Genomic DNA, 27257 nt, shown 5'->3' with positions numbered 1-27257 from the left:
ATTGTGATGTCACGTTCTAGTATTGTGATGTCACAGTCTAGCATTGTGATGTCACCATAGAGCACAGTGACACTGCACTAAAGCATCAAGATGGTACAGTGGGACTGAGCAGGGTACAGGTGTGATGGGGTAAAGAGGAGCAGAAGAAAGAACTCAGGGAAATTCTACCCCAGAAGGCAGAGGAAGAGCTCCGCCCAGGGGTACACATAGCTTGAACCCCATCCCACCAAGGGAAGCCCCTTTCTAATCCCACAGATGCTTGGGTGAGTTAGTATCAGAAATCAGCGGCCACACCCTCATTCCCCCTGGGAAAAGCATTCGTTTCTTCAGCACACACAAGAAAGGAGTCTTGAACAGAAGGAATACAGTAGTGAGCCAAATAGAGAGAGCTCTGTTTTCTAGAAGTTTCCACCACAGAGAAAGGAGCAGATAGTAAGCAAAGTTCAAGAGCTGCGTGCATGGAGGAAGTGAAGCAATGAAGAGACAGGACAGCTGAGAAAAGGCCGGGTTGGGACTGCATTGTTTTCCACATGGCTTTTGATTGTTCTGATTGTCTGAGGTAGTCTCGCAATGCATGTTGGGCTAGCCTCAAACTCACTATGTAACCTAGTCTCACTAGACTACTATCTCATATCCCAGGGCTGGGATTATAGGTCCTTGCCTCTGTCATGGCCAGATAGACAGTGACAAGAACGCCCGGGGTAAGGAGGCGTCATCTGCGTGTCAGGATGGACTGAGTCCTGGAAAGTGAGAACCAACTCAAGTTAAGTTGGCCATTGGCCATGCCAAGACCTGCTACCTCCTCCTGCAGTGGGGGTGTCGACAGAAGAGCAAGATCACAGGTGTGCAACGTGGGTTAAGGATTAGGGGGGCGGGGGAAGCTAGAATGAGGGTCTTGAAGACTGTGTAGGAGTTGTAAGTTCATTCTACGTGCAACTGGAAGCAATGGGGATTCAAGATGACAGAAAGGAAGAGAAACTTCTAATCTGATCAGTCCAAGGCAGAGACTAAAGAAGAGCAAGGTGGGGCTGGAGAGATGGCTCAGCAGTTAAGAACACTGTCTGCTTTTCCAGAGGTCCTGAGTTCAATTCCCAGCAACCTCATGGTAGCTCACAACCATCTATAATGAGATCTGGTGCCCCCTTCTGGCATGCAGGTGTACATGCAGAAAGATCACTCCTATGCATAAAGTAAATAAATAATTTTTTTTAATTATTAAAAAAAAAAGGTCAAGGAAGCAGCCACAAGGGTCCAGATATAGGAGTAGTTTGGAAATAGATAGACACTTGGGTACCAAGCAATATTTTAGCCACAGGTAGGAAACCCAGACAAGTAAGGCACAGGCTTACTGAAAGCACTGCAAGATCTGGGCTGCTCAAAAAGTAGACAGCAGTGCATGCTCCTAAAATGACTGCCGGCAGCACTGCTAAGCAGTGAGTCGGAAGAAAAGGGATAAAGCTGCAGTCCCTGAGAAGGAAGGACACCGCCAGGCCACTGGCCTGTGCTCTGTGAATGTCCCCTCCTCCTAGGGCTCCACAGAATGGACTAAGGACGCCTGGCAAACCAGAGCCGAGACACTGAGTTTGGCCCCCACAGCGCAAGGTGAGGGCTTCACAAAATACCCCTGTCATGATCTCTGGCTAGCGGTTGCCTGTAGGCTCTGAACACCAAGGCAAGCGCAAGCCCCAGTGGCTGGTCTCCTCAGACCAGGGAAGTCAACCCAGGACTGGAGAGGACCTCATCGGAGGTGAGGCTTGGCTGAGAATGAGAAAGCACATGACATGCTAACACAGAGCAAGCCAGCCTTCTAAGTCACCAGCCGGCTCCTCCCCAGGGATGCCCTGTCTTTGCAGAAATGAAAACGCCCTTTTTTTTGTCTCTGTGGCCAGGATCTTAATTGTTCCTAGTGTCAAGCTACAGGGTCGGGGGTTGGGGGGGGGGGGGGAAGAACCCAAGCATCCCCAGCTTTTGGGGAAATGGCCCAGCCTTGTGGGGTGACAGTGAAATGGAGAGCACCTGGGAAGGGAAACCAGGAACTGGAGCTGCAGTCAGCCCTGAGGGGTTTATGGTCCAATCTGCCCACGCTGTGTGTTTTCTTCTTGGGCTGTTGGGAGATGGTAGAAACTTCACGGAGTGGGGGCAGGGGTGGTGGTGGGAGCTTGTTGGAGGAAGTCAGGTCAGTAGAGGTCTGTCTGTCCGTGAAGGAAATATTTTTCCCTCCCCCTTTCTTTCATCTCCTGGTAAAAGTTTTTGTTCCACTTTGATGCAATGCCACCCTGAAGACCTCTGAAGCCATGAGCTAAAACATTTAATGTTTTATAAATTTGTATAAATCTGTTATACTTTTAAATTATATTGGATAGCTGAATGGGGCAGTGCATGCTTTTTGTTCCAGCACTCAGGAGGCAGAGGCAGGTGGATCTATGAGTTCAAGGCCAGCCTGGTCTACAAAGTGAGTTCCAGAACAGCCAAGGCTGCATAGGTAGAACCTGTCTCAATAAATTTTTAAAAACCAAAATAAAATTAAATGACTTATCTCAGGTATTTTGCCACAGTGATGGAAAACTGGCTAACAAATGTGGCTTAGACTCATATGCAGTTATTTCCACGTGTTAAACTGAGGCTGTAGGCTTACTAGACACTTAGCTGTGGCTCCTGTAAATGACTGGGCGCTCTGAAATTCTTAGAAGTACGGCCGCCTTCTTCCCTATACGTTGAATGTTAGGATGGAGTGGTGTCCAAAGGTCCTCTCAGAACTGTTCCTTTGGGTTGTTTAGAGCTCTTTAAGGATGGTTTGTGACATTTGGCACACTCGGGGTTTATAGAGGTTCTTTTGAGTGATTGGCAAGGTCCAAATCATGGAAATGGAGGTGTTCCACATGGCCAGAGAGATGGCAGAACAAGACTGTCCAGACGGAGGAAGGAACGGGGTCACGAGAGGAGCAGGGGCTGGACCATTTAGGTCGAATTTGGTTAGGGAATCTGGGTTTTTTTGTTCTTTCTTTCTTTCTTTCTTTCCTTGCTTGCTTCTTCCTTCCTTTTTTTTTTTTTTTAAGGTCATTTAGGAGACTGAATGTCTCCTAAGGTTTAGAATCGATTCATTTATGGTTTTGGGACTTCTAGAGTTGTTAGGAGCCACTAAGACGTCTGGAGATGTGGCATTTAGAATGTTGCTACAGCAGAGGATTCCTGAATTCATCTGAGGTTACTTAGGGTTATTAAGGACTTGAAGTTTAAAGTTTTTAGGCTAAGCATCCTCTGGGTCCTGTACTCGGTCTCATTGTGCCTTTTTATTCTTATGTGACTATTAGATTCTGTTCCGTTGTGGAGTGTTTAGGTGCCGGACCCAGACCCTCATGCGATCGCGCTACATGGAACTGTATCTCCAGTCCAAACTCACTCAATTAAGGGATAGATGCTTTCTGTGTTGCCCAGGCTAGCCTCAAAGTCCTGGGCCCCAGCAAGCCTCCCGTCTCAGCATAGTCAGGACCACAGGCTATGTGCCTGCTAACTCACACTGCGTTTTATTTCTCTAAGACTATTTCAGGTATTTTTCCATTGTTATGGTCCTTTGAAAGCTTTTTTTTTTTTTTTTTTTTTTTTTTAGGGTTTTGACCACTAGGGGTCATTTGGGATCCTTTAGGATTCCTTGGGGTCATGTGGGTTTTGATAATAGCAGTCTGGCAGCTTAGTGTTGTTTTGGTATGTCATGTCTTAGTGTTTTTCATGGGGCGATGCATCATTGCTTAGGGCTGTCTGCGTTTGGATTTGGAAGCTTATAGGACTGTCTGGTGACGTTGTTTAGTGCACACAGGAAGGCATACAGGCAAAGGTTAAGCTTGACCATAACTGTAGTCGAAAGCCTGCCTGCTGCAAGGACGCCCCCCCTCCCACTGTCCTCCTTTGTCACGGGCATAGGCACGCACCTGCACACCCAGGAGCTTACACCGTACACACAGACACCTCACTCATGCTCTGCACACATGCCGCGCGCACACACACACACACACACACACACACACACACACACACACACATGCATACTCATACTCACTCACTCACTAACTTTTTTAAAGAAAAAGATGAAAGCCAGCATTAGGAGCCACACCCTTAAAGAACTGAGTCTGACAGCAATATGTGCCTCTGATTCATGTGGGGAAGCACATGACTGTGCTGACCTAAGCCCCAGCATCTAGTGAGAGCTCAGAGAGATGCAAATCTCCACCCACCCCTCTGCAGAATGAGGAACTACTGCAGTTCAGCAGGCGAGGGGTCCAGTTCCTGTTGTTTCTGTTACTGACTAAGGCTGGGAAACAGACAGGAGGATTTACGTGGGTCTTGTTTTTACCCCGCAGGATCCTTGAGGTTTTGAGGGTGGGGATTCTAGGGGCACTTTAAGATCAGCTGGGTAGCCCTCAGGCTATTTGTTGTTGGTTGAGTGTGCTCATCCAGAGAGGATGCCAGAAGGCACCTGAGTCAATTATTAATTCTAGCTGATAATTATCTGAGTCAGCCCAGAAAAATTCATCACTGTCACTAGCGCTCAGCTCTCACCCAGTTCTTGAACTCGTGACCCAGGTCTCAGATGCCCATGAGGGATGGGGGAGGGGTCTGTGTGCAAGATCTACATTAGCCAGAACTGCCCACAAGAGGGCTTAGTCAGTGCAGTGCTAACCTCTGTGCTTAGCTCTTTTTATTTTTAGAAGATGGGGGCGGGAGGAAGAGGAAGAAAAATCTGTGTACCTTTGAACTTAGTAAACAGGAAACTTTACATAAAAGCCTATGTAATCAGAGCATACATAAAACACAACCTACCATTAGGTAATCGCTTTCATGGGCTTTTACATCTCTGCCTACATCTGTATCAAGTCTGACCTTTTATCCACTTTACATAATAACTGTTCCGGTTTCATTTCTGTTGCTGTGACAGATGCACCGGTGAAAAGCAACTTAGGGGAGAAAACGGCTTATTTCAGGGGACAATTCCAGGCCACAGCCCTTCATTGTGGGAAGCCAGGGCAGGATCTTGCAGGTAGAGCTGCTTGCTGTAGAGATGTGGGATGCTCATCACTGCCAAAGAAGTTCAGCGGTACCCAGGGAGAGTGCTGCTTGCTAGCTGGCTCGGAAAGCGCCTTAGATCCAGATACCTTCCTTATACAGCTCAGAACCACCTGCCTAGGGATGGCACCGCCCACAGTGGCCTGGACCTTCCTACGTCAATTGGCAATCAGAAGAATTCTAGACAGACACATTCGGGCCTCAGCTGATGCTTAACTCTCAGATAACTCTAAGATGTGTCAGTTTGACCGTTAAAGCTCACCGGCACAGTATCGTCACGTTGATTTAAAAATTATGCTTACCATGGTTGAAATAACATTTATGTTTATAGCTTAATTTTAGTTGAACCATTATCACAAGATCTGCTTATTGTAGTGAGGTTACCAGAGTCTACAGGTAAATTTGGGGAGCCTGCTACATTTCCAATCTGTGGATAAAGTATAACTCTCCACTTTTCAATTTTATTTTCTCATCTTTTATTAGAGTCTATACCTAGAAATATAATATTTTATACATTGCCATTGTTTTAACAACTTTGGCATTCATTTAATACTTACTCTAATTCATCTCTAGACTGTTATGCCCATTTTAAATTCAACCTTTACTTTCTGGTCTTTTTAATGGATCATAGATAGACACTGCTGGCATTTCTCGTTTTCTTTGTTCATGCGCTTTGGACCAAACTGCTTGATTTTTGTGGTAATTTGTGTTATTGCCAAAATCTGGTTAGAGAACTTTAGCCAAAATTATATTTCTCATGCGTAGTCCTCATCTTTGGGATCTTTACCAAGGATCATATTTGGATCAAAGCCTTTGAATGTACCAGACAGTTATTTGGTATGTGTGGGAGTTCTCAACAGTTTCTTCCCAAAATTATACCCCAGTCATCTCTGAGACATAATTATCCTTCATTAGTTGGGCACACCCACACTGTCCTGTTCCTTCTGCCCCTGTGTTGGCACCAGTTACCCTCCTGGAAGCCTGGGACGCTCTGCTTTGGTGCTGTTGACCCCAGGAGGCTATGCAGGTGTGGGTTCGGGAGACCACAACAACTCAGAGGGCCTTAGTGACTAGGAGGGGACACTCAGGGTCACGAGCTGGGGAGTGACACTTGAAGTACTAACCTCTTGTCTCCACTCTGTGGGATATCTTTGCATTTTGCTGTGGAGAAGTCTTTCAGCTCCATGTTCCAGCTACCTGGTTCCAGGTATTTGCTTTTGCTGCAGGTGCCTTTAATGGCATATCCAAAAAGTCAGGGAAGAAACTAGCATTTGGAAGATGTATCAGGGCTGGGTGCGGTGGCACACGCCTGTAATCCCAACACTCAGGAGGCAAAAGCAGGAGGATCGCTGTGAGTTCGAGGCCAGCCTGGTCTACAAATCGAGTCCAGGACAGCCAAGGCTACACAGAGAAATCCTGTCTCGAAAAACCAAAAAACAAAAAACAATGAATCAGGGCTGGAGAGTTGAAATGGTGGTTAAGAGCACTGGCTACTCTTCCAGAGGATGTGGGTGGGGTCCCCAAGACCCACTTCCAGGGGATCTAACACCTTTCACTGGCCTCTGGAGGCACCAGGCATGCACATGGTACACATATATAGATGCAGACAACATGCCAGTACATATAAAATTAATTGATACGAATCAGTTCTAGAACTCAGCATAGTGAGCGTGGTTGTCAATACTGCATTGTTTACTTGAAATTTGCCAGGAAAGCAGAGCTGAAGTGGCCTCACAACCCAGCCCAACACACTCCACACGGTACCTGCATGATGATGCATGTGTTAATTAATGTTACTGTGGCGACCATTCTATGCTGGTTATCAAAGCAATGGTATTGAGGTATAATTGATAAAAGGTGTGTTTACTCAATGATGACTAGGATGATAGACTTGGCTGCTAATTTTCTGCCCAGTTCCAACCAATGTGCCTGCAGGTTCAAAACTTGTAACGTTAATTTACATATTCATAAAGGATGTGTTAGTAATGTGTCACTTATACTTAGAGAGAGAGAGAGAGAGAGAGAGAGAGAGAGAGAGTAATTTACTGATAATTTTTTGTGTCTTTTGGTTTTGGATCTCTTGAAAAAGAAAATAGTAATGACGATTTTACCCAAGTTCAATTATGAGTATCGTTCGCTTATACTTAAGCATCTCGGTAACTCACTCAGGCGCATCACAGACTTGCCAGCAGAGTATTGCACTCAAGAGAGAACTCAGGGTGAGAACTGCAGCGTGTGGAACAGACAGCACTAAATCAAATCCATTTCCGCAAAGCACAGCATGAACCGCCAGCTCCCTTGCAGGTTGCTAACATTTGTTGGATAATCTAGGCATTGCTATGTTTATGAGGCATACTGCCTGCCTGGATGCATTTTGGGAAAACATCACTAAAATCTTGTCCTGGTGGTTTTCTTGTTCTAGAGAACAAATTATAGTTAATTATTTCTCCTTCCTGGCCAGGTTCCCCAGGAAGACAACTGTTGATCAGGTGTTCCAGCTTTATAAACCATCCGTTCTCCCTCTCTGTATTAGTCAGGGCTCTCCAGAGAAACAAAAAGAATTGTGATTGTGTGTGTGTGTGTGTGTGTGTGTGTGTGTGTGTGTGTGTGTGTGTAATTACCAAGGGATTAGTTGAATAAGCACTTACTTTCAACCTTTCAACCTACTGTTGAATACAATGATGTGAAATCTGCAGATAGAGAGGTCTGACTATATTTACACACACACACACACACACACACACACACACACACACACACACACACACACGAAAGAGAGAGAGAGAGAGAGAGAGAGAGAGAGAGAGAGAGAGAGAAACTGTTTTAGGGAACTTACTTATGTAGCTGAGGTTACAGTTCAAGTTGGAAGTACAGTGTGGTTGAAAGCAGAACTTCTTCCTTGGAGACTCGGTCTTTTATTATTATTATTATTATTATTATTATTATTATTATTATTATTATTATTTTAAGGCCTCCAATTGCTTTGATGAGGCCCACCCTCACTGTGGAGATAATCTACTCAAAGTCTACTGATTAGATGTTAATCTCATTACAAAACAAAACAAAACAAACAAACCTCCCAACAACATCAAGCATTTGACCAAACGTCTTAGACCATGGCCTAATTGCCTAACCAAGGTGACAATTACCCCCAGCCACCGTGCACTCACACCTTCACCAGAGTGGGACATAGGTGTCAGTCTGAAAGCCAAGTTCCTGGAGACCTCTAACTGGGTGCCTCCAATGAAGCCCAGTCTGGTCCGGTCCCCCACATCCTAGTTTACACTCAAGAAAAACAGGCGTAGAAACAGACTCATCGACAGAAAGGATTCATTCCGGATCCTAATGAGCCAGGGGTGACTTCAGCATGAAATCCAGCATCACTGTGTGCCAGGTCCCCCCTACCACACTCATGTGCACCAGTGGCCGCAACTCAAGACTCCCAGGAGAGCATGCTTGTTTTTCTTCTGATCCGAAACAGCTAGTGGTTTGAGTGTGTCCCCCAAATTCCCATGTTGGAACCTTGGACCCCAGTGAGGACCCACAGAAGTCCTGTGAGGTGACGGGTCATTAGAACTCTGCCCTGGTGAATGGAATGTCCTGTGCATGGATTGATGGAATGTTGTGGGAGCAGCTTTATGGTCAACACACACTCTCAGGCTTGGTGGCAGCATGTGTGCTTGGCACGCACAAGGCCAAGTTCATCCCCAGAACCAACAAAACCAAACAAATACCTAAACTGAGCCCTCTCTACCACGTTTTTTTTTTCCTTTCTTGCTACGTGGCTCCCTCTGTGGTATCATGGTAGAACACAAAGAATCCCACCAGACACTGACTCCATGTTTGTAGACCTCACAAGCTCCAGAATACGAGCTGGATAGACCTTCAAGTCTTTATAAGTTTCCTCTTCTCTGCTATTTTTTTTAATCCACACTAAATGGATGAAAGATGTTATAGCTGGGTCTGGGCACATTCAACCCATAAACCCTGGGGGAAGGCAACTGGCTTAGGGACTGAGCTGAGTGCTCACCTTACAACCGACCTCTAGAGGCAAAGCTCCCCGCCTAAGACCACAGACCAAATCCACAGGGACTCTCTTCTAAAGTGCTTTATTTAAATAAGGTCTAAGTTGGGTACATTTTAAAAAAAAATTAAAAGGTTACAAGAACCACGGATCCCCACTGAGGCCTCATCAGATCATGTTAAGAAGCCTACGCCCACGTGACTATCAGTTCATAACCAACGGCTGGACCAAATGGTGTACCATTCCTAACAGGCAAGCTATGACAAAGGAGAAGAGGCTCCACACAACTAAGAGGGAAAACTAAAGAAACATTGGTAGTGACCCCAGAAACCAGCAGCCTGGAGACTGGGGCTTTTCCAAAAGTTCACAGCTTAAGCATCTCTGTGCTCAGTTTAATGGGAGTAGGAGGCAGGAAGGGAGGTGTATCCCAAGATACGGCCAAGACTTTCGAGTACGTCTGAAAGAAGAGACGTCGCACCAGGTTTACGCTCACCTGAGAGGTCTCATCTGGCAGAAGCCAGGCTTTACAGAAAACAGCCTAAGTAAAAACCTTCAAAACACCTGGGTGTGGTACCACATGCCCTTAATCCTACCACAGAGGCAGGGGGATCACTGTGAGTTCGAGGCCAGCCTGGCCTATAGAGAGAGTCCTAGACAGCCAAGGCTACACAGGGAAACCATGTCTCAAAAAACCAAAGATAAAATTTAAGTTGGTTTTTTTTTTTTTAACTTCAAAATGGGCAGTGCTGTGGGAGCGAGGCAGGGCAGCCCTTCTGTCTCCCTCGCCCTGGGCAGGGCTTACTGCTGTGGAACACTAAAACTCTTCGGTCACCAGATATATTTCTTGCAAATGTATCCCTGACCCCAAGTTCTCCACGCTACAAAACCTCAAATAAAGTATAGGTTTTCTTTTGAGGTTTTATTGTTTTTGTCATTTTAAAGGCTGGTATGTCTTGAGTGCCTCGTGCGCTGTTTGGCCAATTTCCTCGTCTACCCCACCCCCACCCCCACCCCTGACACCACATTAACGCTCAAAATCACAAAACACAATCCTTGCCAAGATGTTTTTGCACGGACAACAGATTTTGGAGGATCACCATATACCACAGATAAAATGATAAAATTCCTTTATCTGGAAATTTCTAGTTAGGAAAGGAGAGGGTGCAAATATTTCTTCCCAAAACATCAACATGTTTCAGGCCAACGTCTTGGCCTTGGCCGTGGCGCTGTCCTCCTGAGGTTGTCTCACCCCAGCGCAGGCTCCAAGCTGCACCTGTCCGGGGTGTCAGCAGAGTGCCTTTCACTAGTAGCACAGGCAGGCTGCTGTTTGTGCTCTGTGCCCCTTCCCAACTCACACTCCCGCCTGCTTTGCACCACCACCTCCCACTGAAGTCTGCCGTTCTCCTCACGTGATCACTTTGTAACTCAAGCCTTTGCAGGGGGGGAAAGAAAAGAGTCCAGATGCAGCCAAACTGCTTTTCACACGTTGGATTACCCACCCCCCCCCCATGCATTGTGCTCTTTTATTCCTCAGGATTTCCGGTTCATGGTACACAATTATGTAAACCCACAACAAATCAGTCTTGGAGTTCAAAGCTGCGAGGCCAAGTGAGACCAGTGAGAAAATCCAGTCGCCACTGTAGAGGTCTGATCAGTTGCAGCTATTTCAAAGGTGTCCAAAGTTCACATGCCACTTGGTGCTGGAGTCAGAAACCAGGTCCTAACACTCTAAGTAATCCTTTCATCACTGGACCACCTGCCTCCAACTGCTTGGTTTTCATTCTTTTCTTTCTTTCTTTCTTTATTTCTTTCTTCTTTCTTTCTTTCTTTGTCTTCCTTCCTTCCTTTCTGTCTTCCTTCCTTCCTTCCTTCCTTTCTTCCTTCCTGTCTGCCTGTCTTTTTCCTTTTCTTTTCTTTGTGAGTGTGTGTGTGCATGATACTAGCGATTGAAGTCAGCTTCTCACACACGCTAAGAAAGTAAGTCACATCCCCAGCCAGAGTTCCTAAAACTCTTTATCAGTTATTTGAATGTGAGAAATGATCTCTAGGCAATGTGCCAAGATGGATTAGAGGACCTGTACCCCGAATCTCTTTGTGAACCCCACGCTTTAAAGGCCATGTACCTTGGCACCACCTTCTTGAGGTGCCTGGCAACCTGACACTCTGCAACAGTCACATATTAACAGGACCACAGGGAAATCTCATAAACCAGAAATACCTTTCCAGTAAGAGTTAGTGTGCTCTGTGGAAAACCCCCAGGCTCCCAAAGGAGAATTGTGGGGCAATATTGACTCTGAACATTCAAGATAAAGATAGCTGGAAAGGAAATTATCCAAATCAAATTTTTCTCAAGATATTTGCATCCACAAAGCTGTTCTGCATGTGCTTTGGCCTCCGCCGCCTGTGTGTGCAGGAGCTCTCTCACCTCCCTCCTGAGTCCTGTGTTTTACTGAAGTCTACTGAAGGGTATGATTATGAGGGATGCTGCATCCCCCAGCCCTAGTTCTGTGCTTTGCTGGTGCCTACTGGGGTGTATGATTAAAGACTAAGACCCTCTGGGTTTCTATCCCTCTGCCCCTGGAGCGGATGGTGGTGTCCCAGTGAAGAAGCCAGGTTGCTAAGCGATACCCAGCAAAATGGCCGGCCACAAGCCATCTTTCTGAAAGCCCACAACGAAAGCACAGCTGTGAGCCTTCTAAGGAGGGTGGGGGACAGTAACATGCCTCCACAGGAGCAGGTCTGTTGCAGAGGTCCGCCTTCCTTAAAAGGCACACTGGTCAGGGGCCTTCAGTCCCTCAACTGCTAGAGCTTCCTTGGGAACAGGTAAGAAGAGACTCCGCTGCAGCAGGGCTCAGAGATGCCTGAGTTACAGATTGCTTATCTTGCTTGGTTGAGCTTCATGGACCAGCACCAAGTCCCCAGCATCTGTCTATCCTACCTTGAATGGTACAAGCCACCCGGGTGGCCTGCTGCATGATGGTGTCCCTAATGGAGAGGGTGCAGGGCCACCCCTGCCCTTTCTGCCAATGAGCCTGACTCTAAAACTCATCAGCAAGGCTTCTCAGAGGCTGAGTGAGCACTGTCCTGTCTGCTCACACTCATGGGACCTCCCCAAAGAGCTTCCCTAATCCACAACAGGACAAGTCTTTACTCTTGGAAGCCACCTCCACGGATAAGGTGAAGGGCTTTGCAACTGTGTAGGGGTCAGAAAGAATAACGTGTTAACTTCAAACACAAAGCCTCAACTCTATGTTGGGGGACACTCTTGCTGATGTGATAGTGGCCTAGGCTTGAAGGCACCTGCCATCTCAGCCGGTGGCCTCTAACCTTCCCTTCAGTCTACCAGTGCTTAAAAACTTTTGAGTGCCATTTACTCCAGTTCACACCCAGCCTGGGTACATGATCAGGGTCAATACGTACTCCAGATTATTCTTCAGATGTGGGAGGAACCCGAGCATTGGAGTGGCAGCTGAGAAGGCAGGAACACCCAGAAGTGTCCAAAAGGCCAAGAACAGAGGCTGATGTATTGTTTCCAGGTGCCCACATAGGACAGGGTGGACAGTCACTGTGCTTTCTACAATGATCACTTTTCCAGTGCGAAAACTCACGGGCTCATTGCATCTGCCCCCGCGGCGATGGCGATCTCACTTGGCCACTTTTGTTTGACTTGCCCCAAGGGCATGGGAGCTGTCACTTCCCTAATTCCCAAGAATCTCACAGTCATCTACCCTTCTTGGCAAACGAGAAGAATCTCTGCTACAAACCTTCAGGCATTCCAGAGGGTGAGCCTGCAGAATCCTCTTCCCTTCCAAATGTGGCAGATGTGTGTGGCTGCCGTTGGCACGGGAGGAGGCGCGGGGCTTCAGCTACGCCCCTGTTCTTCCTGCACAGGAGCAGTGAGTGTGCCAGCCTCGTGGCACCTGCTGTCTGCTTGTTATTTAATTGCATATAAAAACATCAGGGAGGCACATGGACATAGTAAGTACACACACGCGCATACACTCAGGTATGTGAGCATACGCACTTTGTGGGTCCTCCTTAGAATGAACGTCTAAGAACAGCGGAGATCCAGAGATGGGGAGCTGCCTGCTGCTTCTGCGTCCTCCTCCAGAGAGCAGCGCTGGCTTTCAGAGGGCTGCAGAGGTTTCTGTGGAAGGACAGCACTTATCTTGCCATGGGTCTTCTCGGGTCAGCCGCGGCTCCTGGAGTGATGTCTGCATTTCCCTTCGTTCTCACAGCTTAGATGGTCTCCGGGGTCCCTGCTATCTCCTCTAGCCTTTGCCGAATCATTAGCCGGAGCACCGTGTACCTGGGCACAAAAGCAGCCTGAAGTAGGTGACAGCCTGCAACACACCCCTTGTGCCTTTCCCGCCACCCAAGTGACACTGGAGCCCAACCAACCTGCTCCTTAGCTCTCGGCATTGGCCACCCTCACCCACCTCACATGTTCTTCTACCCCAGAATGACAGGGAATAAAGAGGCCAGCTCCAAATTAGACTCTTTCGTTATGGTTACGAAGCGTGGCAAACGGTGACAGGAAACATGAAGATGCCAAACAGCAGCAGAGCCAGGTTCCCCGAGTGCTTACTGTGCTGGAGATACTGTGCACAGTACTCTGTGGAGCCACTGTGCACAGTACTCCACATGCAGGGTATCTCATGGACCTTCATCAAAGCCGGAACATACACAATTACCCGTATTTCACCTTTTAGGGGAGCCTATCAAAATGGTGACCTCATACGGGTCCACCTAGACCTATGCCTGCTTTTGAAGAAGAGGCCCTAACAACTACAAAGCACATAACCGCACAGCTGGTGGGTGAGTTCAGTTTTCTTGTGACGTTCCTGAGCTGTGCCACTGCAGATGCTGGAGTGGGCACATGGCACAGGGGCCAGGGGGCATAGTCCTCACACTTGGAGTTTGCACTATGAAGTAAAAGCCATGTTCCACAAAAGGTCTGCTACTGTAATACTAACTACCGATAGCAGCAGATATGGATTTGGATTTACTCTCCAGCACCAGACTAACAGTTTGCCATTATATCCACAAAGGAGGTCTGTTCTGTAATTAAAATGAAATAGTCGATTCCTCCCCAGAAAGAAGCTTTGCGGAATTCTTCAACCTGAAGGAAATTTCCAGAAGAGACACCTCTAAAGGAAGGAAGGACAAGACAGGAAGGAAAGATTTTAGAGTAGGTGCTCAGGCCATCTCCACCTCGAAGACCCCCTTTCTAAGGTCCCAGGAGCCTCTGCATCTTAGCGTTCTTTGCCTTAAGTCCAGGTCCTGTGCTGACCCTCAGGTGACCTCCAGACTTTGTCCTCAACCAACCTCAGGCTCTAAGCCTCAAGTGAAGGAAAAGCTGGCTTGCTGCTGGGAGCCTAATCATAGAGCTGAGAGAGCACCTGCCATCCCCAGCGCAATCACTTGAACATGCCTCCTCCCAAAAGTTCCTGTGTTTGGAGCCTGGTCTTCGTGTGGTGATGCTGAGTAACAGTAATTAATATGGGCTCACAAGGCTCCAATTAGTTCATAAAATAACAAGTTGTTATAAAAGGCTCAGCCTAAGTCCCTCTCTGGCTTCTTGCCTCACGTGTAGCCATCACTGTCCTGCTGTCTGCCATAAGGCCCTCCCCAAAGCCAAGCAGGCGTGGACCGTGTGCGCGTGCGCTCTTGAACTGTGAGCACAAATTTCATCATGTGCCAAACCAATCTCTTTTCTCTTTTTAAATTACCCGGCCCCCCGAGCAAGCGTTTGGTTACAGGACTGACAATAGACTAGCATGCAAGAGAAAGTGAACCTTCCTATTTCGAAATCCAGATTCCAAAGAGATTTTGAAGCCAACCCGTTCTTTCCCAGAGTTCTGATAGAAGGATATAAGGAAAGATGTTTTGATATCTAGCTCACATCCAAATAAGCAGCTGACACAAGAAGCAGGAGACAGGAAACCAATGTCCACGTCCCCAGTCCAAGATCCGGGTCTGTCGATGGGCAGCCCCCCTCCCCGCCCCCCCCCCACCAGCCCCCAGCAGGCAGCTGAACAGCAGTGCTCCTTGCCCAGAGCCCTGAAACAAACCCCACACCCAGCCCCCTGCTCACTTGTGCATTAGCTTTTCCACCTCCCTGTCTTCTTCTTCCTGCAGTTTCTGAATGAAGCTTTTAAGCACTGGCATCTCGAACTTTATGTACTGGGCCACCTGCGGAGGGGAAGCAAATCCCATGGTTATGGTGGTGCATGCCTTTAATTCCAGCACGGGGAGGCAGAGGCAGGCGGATCCCTGTGAGTTCGAGGCCAGCCGGGTCTACAAAGCGAGTCCAGGAGAGCCAAGGCTACACAGAGAAACCCTGTCTCGGAAAGAAAAAAAAATTGACTTTGCCATCACTCTCCTCAAGGCACAAAGCCAGCAGAAACCTATTTTCTCACTAAGCCAGGATGTCCTGAAAGACAAAGGCCAGGCCTCACTCTACCCCAGGTTGGCCACAGCTGCACAAAGAGACCTGCATCAGCATGACCCCATATTGTTACTTTTCAGTTTTTCGTTTAGTTTTTTGTGATCCACAACTCTGGTGACTTGGAACAGAAAAGCACTTCCTTTCATACGGTGATTCAGAGGGTTGGGGGGTTCTAGGGTTCCCTTCTGGGGCTGGGGGGGGGGGGCTGGGAAGCTCTAGGATTCATCCTCAGAGCTGCAACAAAACGAAGACCAGAAAAATGACCTTAATAAACTGCTTTGTTCTCCCCAGGGGCAAGATGAAGAGTCAACACAGCCCAGATTCAGGTCTCTGTCTCTGGACCCCCAAATGGGCGCTTGTTGCCAGGAAGTGAGTGGTTCCAGAGAGTTAGGGAAACAGTGTTCTCTCGCCAACCAGACCGCCCCTACCGGATCTGCTCGCCCCCACCCCCCACCCCATCCCAACTTTCCTCCCAGCGGTCCTCTGCCTACCACCTACTGGGTGCCTTTGGAGGCCACTGGAATTCCTGCAGATTGGAAATCTGAGAGGATTTCCAATCCTCTTCAAACAGTGCTTCCAGGGTTCGGACTAGTTTCTTCTTTTAAAAATTGTTTACAAGTGTGTGTGTGTGTGTGTGTGTGTGTGTGTGTGTGTGTGTGTGTTTTAGTACAGGTGCTTAAGTAAACGGCTTGCATGAAGCATGGTGTGTAGGTCAGAGGAAAAAAACTTCACCTTTCACCTTGTTTGAGATAGTCTTTTTGTTATTTGCCACCACATGTGACAGAGTGGGTGGCCCAGGATGGGAAATAGACTATCAGGGAGTCTCCCACTTCCACCTGCCCAGGAAGCCACTGCTTTTCACCCAGAGCCTAACACCAGGCTTCTGTTACCAGCTGATAGAATCATGAGAAAAACTGTGAACGCTATAAGGTACGTGGGTGTGGGGGTGCATGCTACTGTATCACCTAATGCCTGAAAAAAGAAATTCCCTGCTGAGCTCTTGGTGTTGAGACCTTGCTTCCAAAGTCCTCAGGGCCCCAGCATCTCAGGGGGTCAAAAATTCAATCCTCTCTAACAATCCCCACAGAGCCCACCCTCAACGGCTATCAAAAGAACCTAGTGTTAAAGAAAGGGAGCCACAGGGGACAACAAGATGGCCAAAGAGCTATGCCGCAATCCAATATGCCTCCTTCCCATCCTGCCCCATGCTCCCCACCCCTACTGCTGAGGACAGACCTCCAAGCTGAGGACAGACCACCAAGCTGAGGACAGACCGCCAAGCTGAGGACAGACCGCCAAGCAGAGGGACTCACGTCATAGGTGACCTCCTCCACCTGGTCCTTCTCCATCAGGAAGACTTTGGAGATCTGCTCACACGGGCCCTGGAGGATGCGGGCGATCAGGGGGTAGTCCGAGTTCTTCAACTTCTGCTTTTCTGAAAGCAACATAACCAGGATAGGCTGAGCTCAGCCCAAGACCTTTCTCCCCAGGAGTGCTGGCCAGTTCAGGGGTCCAAATGGGCCAGGCATCTCAGGAGGCACAGCTGCACAAGTCAGACTGTGGTGTAAGATAAGCTATTCAGCATCTGTTTTTAAAAGTACTCCCGCCCCCCACGCCCCAACATGTACATACGCTACTCTGTCTCAGACCCTAGGGAAGACGCCACTCTGGAGGAATTGGGCATCTGCCTCTAGAGAAAATTCAGTGCATTTTCTAACACCAGTTAAGTGGGATTTAGTGTTGTTGTCCACACGGCATTCCTCTGGGGCACTTGTTCCAAAAGCCCACCAGGCTTTGGGGGACAAACAACATTTGTTATTTTAGGGAACCTCAACAACAGAATAGAGGGTGTTGTTGTTGTTGTTGCTTTTCTTAACGTGCTATTTTGAGTTAATTGAAGGATTTGAAGTGCGCTCTTCAGACTTACCGCCGCTGGTATGGACCACGTACAGAGCGAACTCCTCTGCCGAATTCTCAATCTGCCTCAGGAGCAAAAGAAACCCAGTGAGACATCCCAGCCTTGAGCCATTCCCTCTGCCTCCGCTCTGCGCTCTGCAAGGCCAGGCCCTAGGCTTCTGCAAAGTAAGGGCCTTTTATCCACAACCAAGGAGGACAGGCAACAGGCAGCCAGCTGTCAATCATGCTAGATAACAGCAGCCGAGCATCTCTCCTCTGCAATGTTCAGGAGAAGACATATTTACTATTTTTTTCAGGTTTGAGGATTTCAGCAGAAGCTTTACCAGCTTAGCAACCCTTCCACAAAACCTGAGACCTGAGGTGATATCTGAGTCATGTCACTGTGCAAGTTCCTGAGGTGGGTGCATTTCAGATTTCAAACTTTTGAAACTGAAGTAGTTGATACATATCAAATGTGAGGCCCACACACTTAGTGCGTGTTCACTTATCTTATACTATAGCAGTCTCTAAGAGGTGGGTACCACCCTCCTTCTACAAATAAGAACTCTGGAGTGCAGGGTGGTTTAGCAGCTTGTCCCACTCAGCCATCCAGCAAGAGATGCATGGGGACTCAAACGCAGAGCCTTGTGTCCTGGTTTGCACTGGCTTCCATGAAAATTATAATATCCTAGCCAGTAAGATGGCTAAGTGGGTAAGGGTGTTTGCTATGTAAAGCCTGACCACCTGAGCGTGAGCCCTGGAATCTACACAAACGTGGAAGAAGGAAATCAGCTCCACAGAGCTGTCCCCCGACTTCCGACTTCCGACTTCCGCACATGCACCTGAATGCACACACCATGGATACACAATTAACAAGTAAAAATTTACAAACACAGGAATACAAGGGCTGAGGGTGTTGTTGCTCAGTGTGAGGACTTGGATTCGAGGTCCTAGCACCACAAAAACTAAACATATAGATAAAAAAACATAAAACCGTGGTGCGGGGGTGGGGGAGAACACTAGCCAGGCTAATACCTATATAGCCCTAGCCAGTCAGGAGGCTGAAGGCATAGGATCACTTGAGTCCAGGAGTTTGAGGGCGAACTGGGCAATACAGTGAGGTCTCATCTCAAAAAAAAAAAAGGAAATAAATAATACGTGGTATTTTAATTGTCAACTTGACACAATCTAGAGCCACAGAGGGATGTCTAGAGTCTGTTGGTCTGTGGGAGTTATCTCTGTTAATGATGTTAATCGAGGCAGGAATATCTGCTCCCTGTGGGAGGCACCATTCCCTAGGCAAAAGGGATCACGGGTTGTAGAGGAGTGGGGGAGGTTCTACCCCCCTCCCCCCCCCCCCTCAGCCTGACCGCAATGCTGCTCGCAGCCAATGGAGAGAACTTACCTTAAACTTGTTGAGCAGCAGCTTCAGGACCTGTGGGGTAGTCATGGTGCTATTGATGCGGACATTGGTGACAGAGCCATAGGCTGGTGTGAACACTGATGTCTGTCAACAGAAGAGTGCTGCTTAGGGGAGGAGTCGGGGAAAGGACTGAGCATCAAAAGCCATGGAGTAAGGGGTGCAGTGACAACAGTACTCAAACCGTGTCTGTGGAAAGCCCCTAGCGCTCTGGCCAGCATCAAGCTCGAATGTAGACAAAGTGGCCCTCAGGGTTTGGCCCACTCAGACTCTGCTCTCCTGGGAAGTTCTGGTCTGAGCTCCAAAGAGCAGGATTAGAGTAGAGATGAAACCAGACAAACAAGACACTCCTAAAGATCCTTCCCTTAAGAGACCAGCCTCCCAGTATGCACTTGTACGTGAGGTGGTCTCTGGCTACCCTCCCTTCAGGCACTTGCTTCTGGTGGGATTTAAGCATCAGAAAGGAAGAGTTAGCTAGTTTGGGGTTCCTCACCCCCACCCCACCCCCCACCCCACCCCCACCGAGGTGGCATTGTGCAGAGCTGAGACCTGCAGCCTTGCCTCAAAAGCAGTCAACAGCTGGGGGTGCAGGGGGGGGGAGGCGGGGAGCGGGGATCAGACGACCCTAGGAAAAGGAATATGTCATTGTAGTCCACACTCAGGGGGTGCATTTGCAGCCCATCAGAGAATCCCAGAGCTGCAGGAGGTACCAACACAGAGCCCTTGTCTGGCAGCCCATGCTTACTGGAGTAAACAGCCTCAGTTCATCCTAGGATTGAAAAGCTACAGGCAATCGGCCACGTGACTAAGCCCACAGATCAGAAAAGGAGGGAAATCCAAGCCCTGGGACAGAAATTAGAAAAGGTTGCCGCCTGAGCCAATAGGATGGGGAGTCTGGGGAAATGGGCAATACTGGACTCTGGGAAGAGCACCTCCCTAAAGAACTCAACCAATTAGGGACTTAAAGGTCAGTTAAATGTAACTGTTTTGTTTTAAAAACAAAACAAAACAAAACACTGTGCCAAACAGCACTCTAACCTTCTTGCCTTTTCTCTGGGGTGCCACTAACTTTGCAAAGTCATGAAATAAACCTTTGTACTTTCACTACTGCATCCTGGTGTTCTTATTATGAAGTGAGGATCATTGCTTCTCAGGTCAGGAGGAAAGAACAGAGCGCTGGGTGCTGGAGGAGGCCAGAGGTGAGAGCAGGAATTAACTACCCAGACTGAGCTGCCAAGGCAAGGGGAGGGTTCGTGTGATGTGTTCATGAGCTTGGAAGGCTAAGTCGGCTTCATACAGGCTCCTGAAATCTCCCACACCTATCCAGGACTATTCCTTACCCAAAGCCCCACCCCCACCCCCCCTGTATCTCTCAAGCCAGCAAAGCCTCCATCCCATTCACAACCCTCAGACTGAACCAGAAATGCCTGGCTTCCCAGGTGTGCCCCAGAGACCACACAGCAGCCCCCAGGAAGTGGTGACATCGCCTCTGAGATTTTTCCTACATGAGGCTTCTACCTTGTGGTTGTAGAAATGGCCATTGATAGAGAAACGATGGCGTCTGATTTTCCGCTGGTCACTGGACGTCCTCACATTGCCACGGCGACGCACCCCAACATCGCTGCGTGTGCGCATCAACTGTGGGGTGTCCTCCTGCACGGGCTTCAGGCCCCTGGAGTCTGGGAAGAAAGGGAGAAGTGAGCTGTTTGCCTGAGCCTGGTTCCCTTTGAGGCCGACACTATGGCACTCACTGTCTCTCCAGAAAACACACTTTATAAAAAGGATTTCCTGCTGGAGGAGACACAGCATGTAGTTTACTGAGGAGTAACAGTGCATAGGTTCCAAGTACAGACCTCAGAGCCAGCTCCCCAGGCTCAGATCCGAGATCTATCTCCACCCTGTTTCCCTAGCCTCTTGTGCCCCTGTTTTCTAAAGGAGTAAGTAACAAGAGCCTCTGCCTTGTGTGATCATAGTGAGGGTTAAAGTAAGTTAATATGCATAATGAGACTGAGAACAGCTCCTAGCTCAAGCTAAGCATGGCCCAAGGGCTTGCAGGGTGTATGTGCAAACCTTGAGGCCTTAGGCTGAATTGTTATCAGCCAGGCATAAAAAACGTGTCCTTTGTGAGTCAACTCACACGAGGTGCTCAGAGCGGACAAAGCCACAGACAGGAAGGCAAAGGGTGGCTGCCACGGGTGAGGGGACTCCAGGACCAGAGCTACTGCCAAAAGCTGCCACTTGTTTGGAGAGAGGACAAGAAGGCGCTGCACCCGCTCCAGGTGGTGGCAGCAGGCCATCTGCTTGGATTTGTATGAATCTGCATGCATTTGCTTATTTCATCATGCAGGATGGTGCAGGTTGCTTTGAAGGACAGAAACTGAAGGGGAGGAGGTGGGAGATTTTAAATTGTTTTCCTTTTAACTTTTTAAAAGGGTATTGGATCCATGTGGATCTTACATGTTTATACAAAGTCATGAGTTAAAATACAGCAGTTGTGACTCGGCTGGCCTCTAGCAGGAAGCCCCACCCCCACCCCCACCCCCACCCCCGACAGCTCACATACCTGTTGGGCTGAGTGTCTCACAGCTTTCAGCAGGCATATCCACTTCTGAAATCTGAACGGTGGGCATGGTGAGGGGCTTCAAGGTGGTGCTGGGGGTTGGCAAATAGAGAGTGGACTTATTTAGACCCTGAGAGGACACATCCCAATTTTATGGCCTCCTCCCTGCAATGGGAGCTTTTACGTATGCCATGCAGGAGAGCATTAGCACACCAGACAAGCGAGAGGCAGGCAGGCTGAGCTGAGCATCCAGGAGGCTGGTCTAGAGCATCCAGGAGGCTGGTCTAGAGCATCCAGGAGGCTGGTCTAGAGCATCCAGGAGGCTGGTCTAGATCTCATCCTAAGTGGTGGATGGGGTGAGGAACTCAGGGAAAGGTGTTCAGTCCCCACCTCTGCAGCGGCACAAGAACCCAACTCATCAGACCCAGAACCAAGCCTGAGAGTGGTCTGTACCGAGTCTCAAAGCACATGTGGGGTCTATGACTCGTTTTCTCGGGACATGATGACAGGCTAGGTTTCTTTTTTCTTTCTTGGGGGGGGGGGAGGGATGTTTTGGTTTGGTCTGGTTTTGGTTTTTTGGAAACAGGGTTTCTCTGTGTAGTCCCAGACTCACTTTGTAGACCAGGCTGACCTCGAACTTGCAGAGACCTGCCTGCCTCTGCCTTCCGAGTGCTGGGATTAAAGGCGTGCACCACCACAACCAGCCAGGCTGGGTTTCTTTCTATTGAAGGGATATCTTAGAAGCTGTCTGTGGCATTTACCCATCAGGAGCAATGGATGCTCTCAGGGTTGCAAGCTGAAGAAAGGACCACAGCAGGCTATTTGAAGTGAGACCTGAGTTTGCTGTGGCAACTGAGAAAACATCCTCAAAGCTCTAAAGAACAATGGAGGCAGCTCAGAAAAACACATCCAAAATCGACAGAGGATTCGGTCCAAAGGGAGGGTCATGTTTGACAATAAGGATCAAGGTGAGAAGAGTGGGGACTTCCTGTGTTCCAGGGATGGATGGTGGCTTTAAGGAAAGAAAATAAAAATTGAAAAGCTTAAAGAAATTCTCCTCATAGCTGGCTAAGCCTCAGTCTGTGCCCTTCAGAGAAATGCAGCCACTTGGCCCAAGTGGCACACCTCTCTCCAGGGTCCAAAGCAGAAACTGGCCTGGGCATCTCAAACACACAGACCTGCGGGCAACATTTAAGTTCTGTTGGCATCTGGGACATGCTTCTGAAAACCTTTAAAAAACATTTACATGCCTCACGGACCAGCTTATTGTCACAGAGAATAGAGAAAAACCAAGAGTGCAGACTGAAGGATCCCCTGGGCAGCTGCAGCCCAGGGCATCATGGGAAAATGGGATTAAAAAAAAAAATCACTTGGAGAAGAGAATGTAACAATCTAGAGGTGAAATCCGGGCATGGAGAGGGTCTGGCCCACTGGAACTGACACACAGCGGGAGTGCTGAGAGCAAGCCCGAGAGCCTTGACCAGGGTTCTCCAGGCCCAATGGGTCGGACAACTTCACTCCTTCAGTTCTCTTGGGAAGAGGCACGGCCGGTTCAAGGGCTTGGCTGTTCTGTAGGGATTTCTCAACGACGGAGAATGATACACTTGGCTGTGGAATGTGACAACGTTCCAGGAAGCCAGTGGAGAGGGAAGGCTCACTTCCCCCTTTAGACTAGAAAGCACATCACTGTGGTTTTGGCTGAGTGGCCAGCACACTCCACCCAGGCTCTGGCAGGAATGCCGCCCACCTCAGCAAGTTTTAAGGGGAACCAGGCTAGTCGCTCCATCTTAAAACTGAAGCCCCAGAGAGAACGAAAAGATCTGCCCTGTGCCAGCGTCCAGCTGCTCACTTGGCCAGAGAAGGTGGGAGATCAGATGTGGGCTTCAGTGACCTTGCAGTGAGGACCAATAGGGTAACCCCCCCCCTAGACTGTTGCCTTGAGCCATGACTTATTCCAGGTGTACAGGAGACCCCTGGCTGACTTCGCTTGGCTGGCTCACACAGAACATTCCTTTTCTTCTACTAGGTTCCACCAAGAAGGAGAGAGCTTTGATCAGCGGGTTCACATTCTATACGGTAGCACAGGCTCGTTCCAATAGGGAAGATGTGTGTGGGTTGGCACCCTGTCAGAAGCCTCAGGCTTGGATCAGTGACCACTAACAGGAACCCTGGAGAATCAAGGCAGAGGGTGGACCCTCTGCCGCCCATTCCTCAGTGTTTCCCCCTTGCTGACATAGAACCATCCCTCTTTACTCTGTGCCTGTGGAGTCAGATCAGAGGCCCCTTTCTCCCCATCCCATGGCAGGCAGCAGTGTGTGTGTGGGTGCTGTGACCTGGACCAGGATCACCTGGACCAGACACCATCAAACCCATCTCTCTTGACTCACCCCTGTGCGCCCAGGTTGCAGCCAGAGTGCCAGGAAGAGGAGGATGGAGGGGGGCGGATGCGTTCGTGATCATCCTGCATCTGTAGCCGAATGGGCCTGCGCAGCCCCCAGGAGATGTTCAGCAGCCCCTCCACGATGAACTCGTCTTCTTCCTGCCGTGAAGCAAGTGGGGCGCTGAGCCCAGAGAGGATGCCAGCGTGGGCAAATCCTAGCTCTGCGGCACATCCTGCTGTGGGGTTCCCAGCTCCCTGCAGCTGACTTCCAAGGCCAGCAGCACAAATGTTTTGGTGAAGGGGGTTCTCTGAGGGAAGGCTAGGGGCAGCGTGTGGGAGGCCCCCAGCTGCATACGGCCCAAACCCTGTGTTTCTTTAAAACGGAAATACGCAAGTGCAAGTCATCACACCTTCTTTCTGTCTTTATCTTAACGACTCGAAGGGAATCAGAATACAATGTCCAGATGTGATAGCACATACCTTTAGTACCAGTACTCAGGAGGCTGAGGCAGGAGGATTGCCATCGGTTCCAGGCCAGTATGAGCTACAGAATGAGCACATAAACAACAACAACAACAAAAGACAAGGAAGGGAGGGAGGGAGGGGGGAGAGAGAGGGACGGAGAGAGGGAAAAAGAGAGGGAGAGGAGGAAAAACAAAGATGAAAAAAAGGAGAGAAGAAGGGAAGGAGGGAGGGGAGAGAGGGAGGGAGAGAGGGAAAAAGAGAGGGAGAGGGGAAAAACAAAGATTAAAAAAGGAGAGATGAAGGGAGAGAGGGTCAGAATCTTTCTTAAAATAACAGACTGGCCTTACTAATTAGAAGCTAGAACAAAACCCTAGAACTGGCTGTTTTCCCCTTGTGTTTAGCAATCCAATCTAACTTTGGGTAACAGAGATTCAAAGCTTTCCCTAAGTTTGCTTACAGAACACACTCCCAGAGCAGAACTGTTGCCTTAAAAGGTGTCAAGTGTCTGCTAGCTGCTAGTTGCCATCCTGGTCTGATTTTTTTTTTCTTTTTCTTTTTCTTTTCTTTTCTTTTTTGGTTGTGAGCCTAGCCTTTAACAGCTAAGCCATCTCTCTAGCCCAATCTGATTATTTTTTAAAACAGAATTTTCCAGTGGGTTTTGGTTTTTTGTTTTTGTTTTTTGGTAATCTAATATACTACTATGCCTCCCATGAGGTGAATAAATCCTTCAGGAATTTCAAAGATTGTTGACTAACAAAGGGTTAAATGTAAGAGCAGTCCCTCCAGTCTTATTTAGACTTTGACTTCTGGGAGAGCTGACTACAGGTTTGTTCCAAAAGGGCTGTGTGCTAAGTGTTTGCCTCCCTGATGGCAGAACCCTTAGGAAGGAGGGTCTAGCTGGAGGAAGTGGGTACCTCTAGTAACCTTCCTGTGTGTCTCTACTTCCTCTCTGCCACGACGTGAAGAAATTCTTCCGCCATGAGCGCCCACTTCCAGCACGTTCTGCCTGTGCACGTGAAGCCAAGTGACCGCAAACCAAACCCTCTGAAACCGTGAGCTCAAATAGATCCTCTCTCTGTTTAAGTTGTCTGCCAGGCTGTGGGTGCATTCACAGCTGCACAAGGATAGGAGCAGGATGGCTATCCAAGGCCCTGGTCCTCGCTCACGGCCCAGCCACCAGTTAAGGGTCTGTTTTCTTTTCTCCCTTCTGAACCCAAGCTTTCACGGGTGTCAGAGAGGGACTTCAGGATATCTGTTCAGTGATCAACCTACGTGGGCCAAACGATCCTCCTCGTGGGGAGGGCAAGACAAAACAAGATGGGAGAGAGAGATGGGGATCTGGTGATCCTAAGGAAGAAGACTTTATGTTCTCAGGCTGTTTCTGTTTCTGTGGTTTCCAGCTGGCCAGGCCCGGCATCGCGCCTTTATATTGCCCAATGGCAGGGTGGGATTTAAATTCACAATAGGACTCTAAGTGGAGTGCTCTAAGAGATGGGGTGTGGGGGTGGGGGTGGGGGGCGGAGGCCTTATTCTCTATTGCCCATCAGCTGCCTTAGCAGCTGAAGTTCAGCACTTTTCTTTCTTTTTCTGTGAACTAAATCACCAGGGGCTAGCCACCTGACAATGTGCTCTCCTCAGCCAAGATCATCACTTGGGTAGACGTTATCCCGACGAGATTCTTTATAGTTTACAGAAACAGATCTAGGATGAGTAAACTTGGCTTTGAGACAGAGCCTGGACAGCAACGCCTCTTGAACAGAACACCCATCCTTTCTGGATCAAAATTGGAACTGGGGAACCTTGCGAAGAATCTCAAGGACACCCATGGGCATCCTGAGTCCTGGGTGGGGGAGGGGGTCATCTGCCATGGCAGGAAGGACGAGGAAGAGGCTGGACCCTAGCAGGGCAGGAGCCTCCAGGTCTCCTGTGGGTGGGGGCACCTTACCTCTCGGTGTCGGAGTTGCAGGTTCTGGCCTTCGTAGTACAAGTTGTAGGTCTTCAGATGTAGGAGAAGTTCATTCCTTGGGGGGAGAAAGACGTTGCCAGCTGAAGCCGCCACAGGGTGGTCATTCTCTTTCTTGCTCACCCTGCAACTGGTCTCAGTGGACCTTTGAGTATATGTACACATGGGTATGCACACACACACACACACAAGTGTGCATGCACACACACACACATGCACGCATACATACAGAGTTCTGCACCGACCACCCATCAACACCTTCTCCCACGATCAAGGTCAAGAGAAACATAAGGAAGCACCCTGGGAACATGACGGCAGCCTGTAGACAAAGGCCAGCATCTCCAGTATTCTGCCACAGCTCACAGGCAAGCAGGTGTAAGCCACAGATTCAGAGACAAATGACAGCTTGCCTGGGCAGGGGCTCTCTGCCTCTCCTTGGCCTTTCTTCTCTCGGGCTTGTTGTGAGTGAGGACAGGTTAACTGCTATCGGCCTTCACAAAGCTCTGAAACGTTTAGCCCTTTCAGGATGATAACATGACTTAGGCTGTAGGAGGCTGAGCTTAAAGAAAGCATTGGAGAAGCCAATCACAGGGGCTTATTTTCTTCAATGGAAGAAAATGAATGACGCCTCGTGATCTGGAATGCCAGAATGAAAAGTGATCATTCTGTCTAGTAACCTTTTACTGTTCTGTGAGGAGCCAGCCCCTACCTGAATCCCCCAATAGCCTGATCCTGGTTAGACCCTAATCCTGCAACGAGTAGAACACATCCCTGTGAAAGAGGCCCCATGGACTTTGCATCCTCTGCTAACAGACTCTATCCTTACGTTTATCACAGATCCTTCTCTAAGCCCTAACCCTGAGCTCTGGTTATCAGCCAAAAGAATTCATCCTTACTGTAAAGGTCCCAGGTCACAAGTTCTACTATGTTTAAATGTGTAAGGAAAGGAAACCACCAGGCCTGTCCCTGGAGGTCTTGCTCGGGGCCCGAAAAGAGAACACTGTCCTGAGTTTCATTTTTCACCCCTCCCACAGATGATC

The 27257-nt window shown here is 48.7% G+C and overlaps 1 protein-coding gene across 5 annotated transcripts in view; it reads right to left on the bottom strand.

The window, feature by feature from the left end:
• Positions 1-9151: 9151 nt before the first annotated feature.
• The window catches only part of RASSF2 (Ras association domain family member 2), a 42854-nt gene continuing 24748 nt past the window's right edge, over positions 9152-27257 (bottom strand). For all 5 annotated transcript variants that reach the window (XM_084776877.1, XM_084776878.1, XM_084776876.1 and 2 more), the window contains exons 3-11: positions 26200-26275; positions 23797-23948; positions 21413-21501; positions 20368-20528; positions 18835-18936; positions 17461-17512; positions 16847-16968; positions 15180-15277; positions 9152-13391 (exon numbers count right to left, since the gene is read on the bottom strand). In XM_084776877.1, coding sequence (XP_084633003.1) covers positions 13322-13391; positions 15180-15277; positions 16847-16968; positions 17461-17512; positions 18835-18936; positions 20368-20528; positions 21413-21501; positions 23797-23948; positions 26200-26275 — 922 coding nt within the window. In that variant the 3' untranslated portion in view covers positions 9152-13321. The remainder of the gene's footprint in view (positions 13392-15179; positions 15278-16846; positions 16969-17460; positions 17513-18834; positions 18937-20367; positions 20529-21412; positions 21502-23796; positions 23949-26199; positions 26276-27257) is intronic.

Source organism: Acomys minous (genome assembly GCF_964271855.1).
Source record: "Acomys minous genome assembly, chromosome: 3".
Taxonomy (NCBI): Eukaryota; Metazoa; Chordata; class Mammalia; order Rodentia; family Muridae; genus Acomys; species Acomys minous.
The sequence above is the reverse complement of the archived record's forward strand: the minus strand, read 5'-3'. Positions and strand labels throughout refer to the sequence as shown.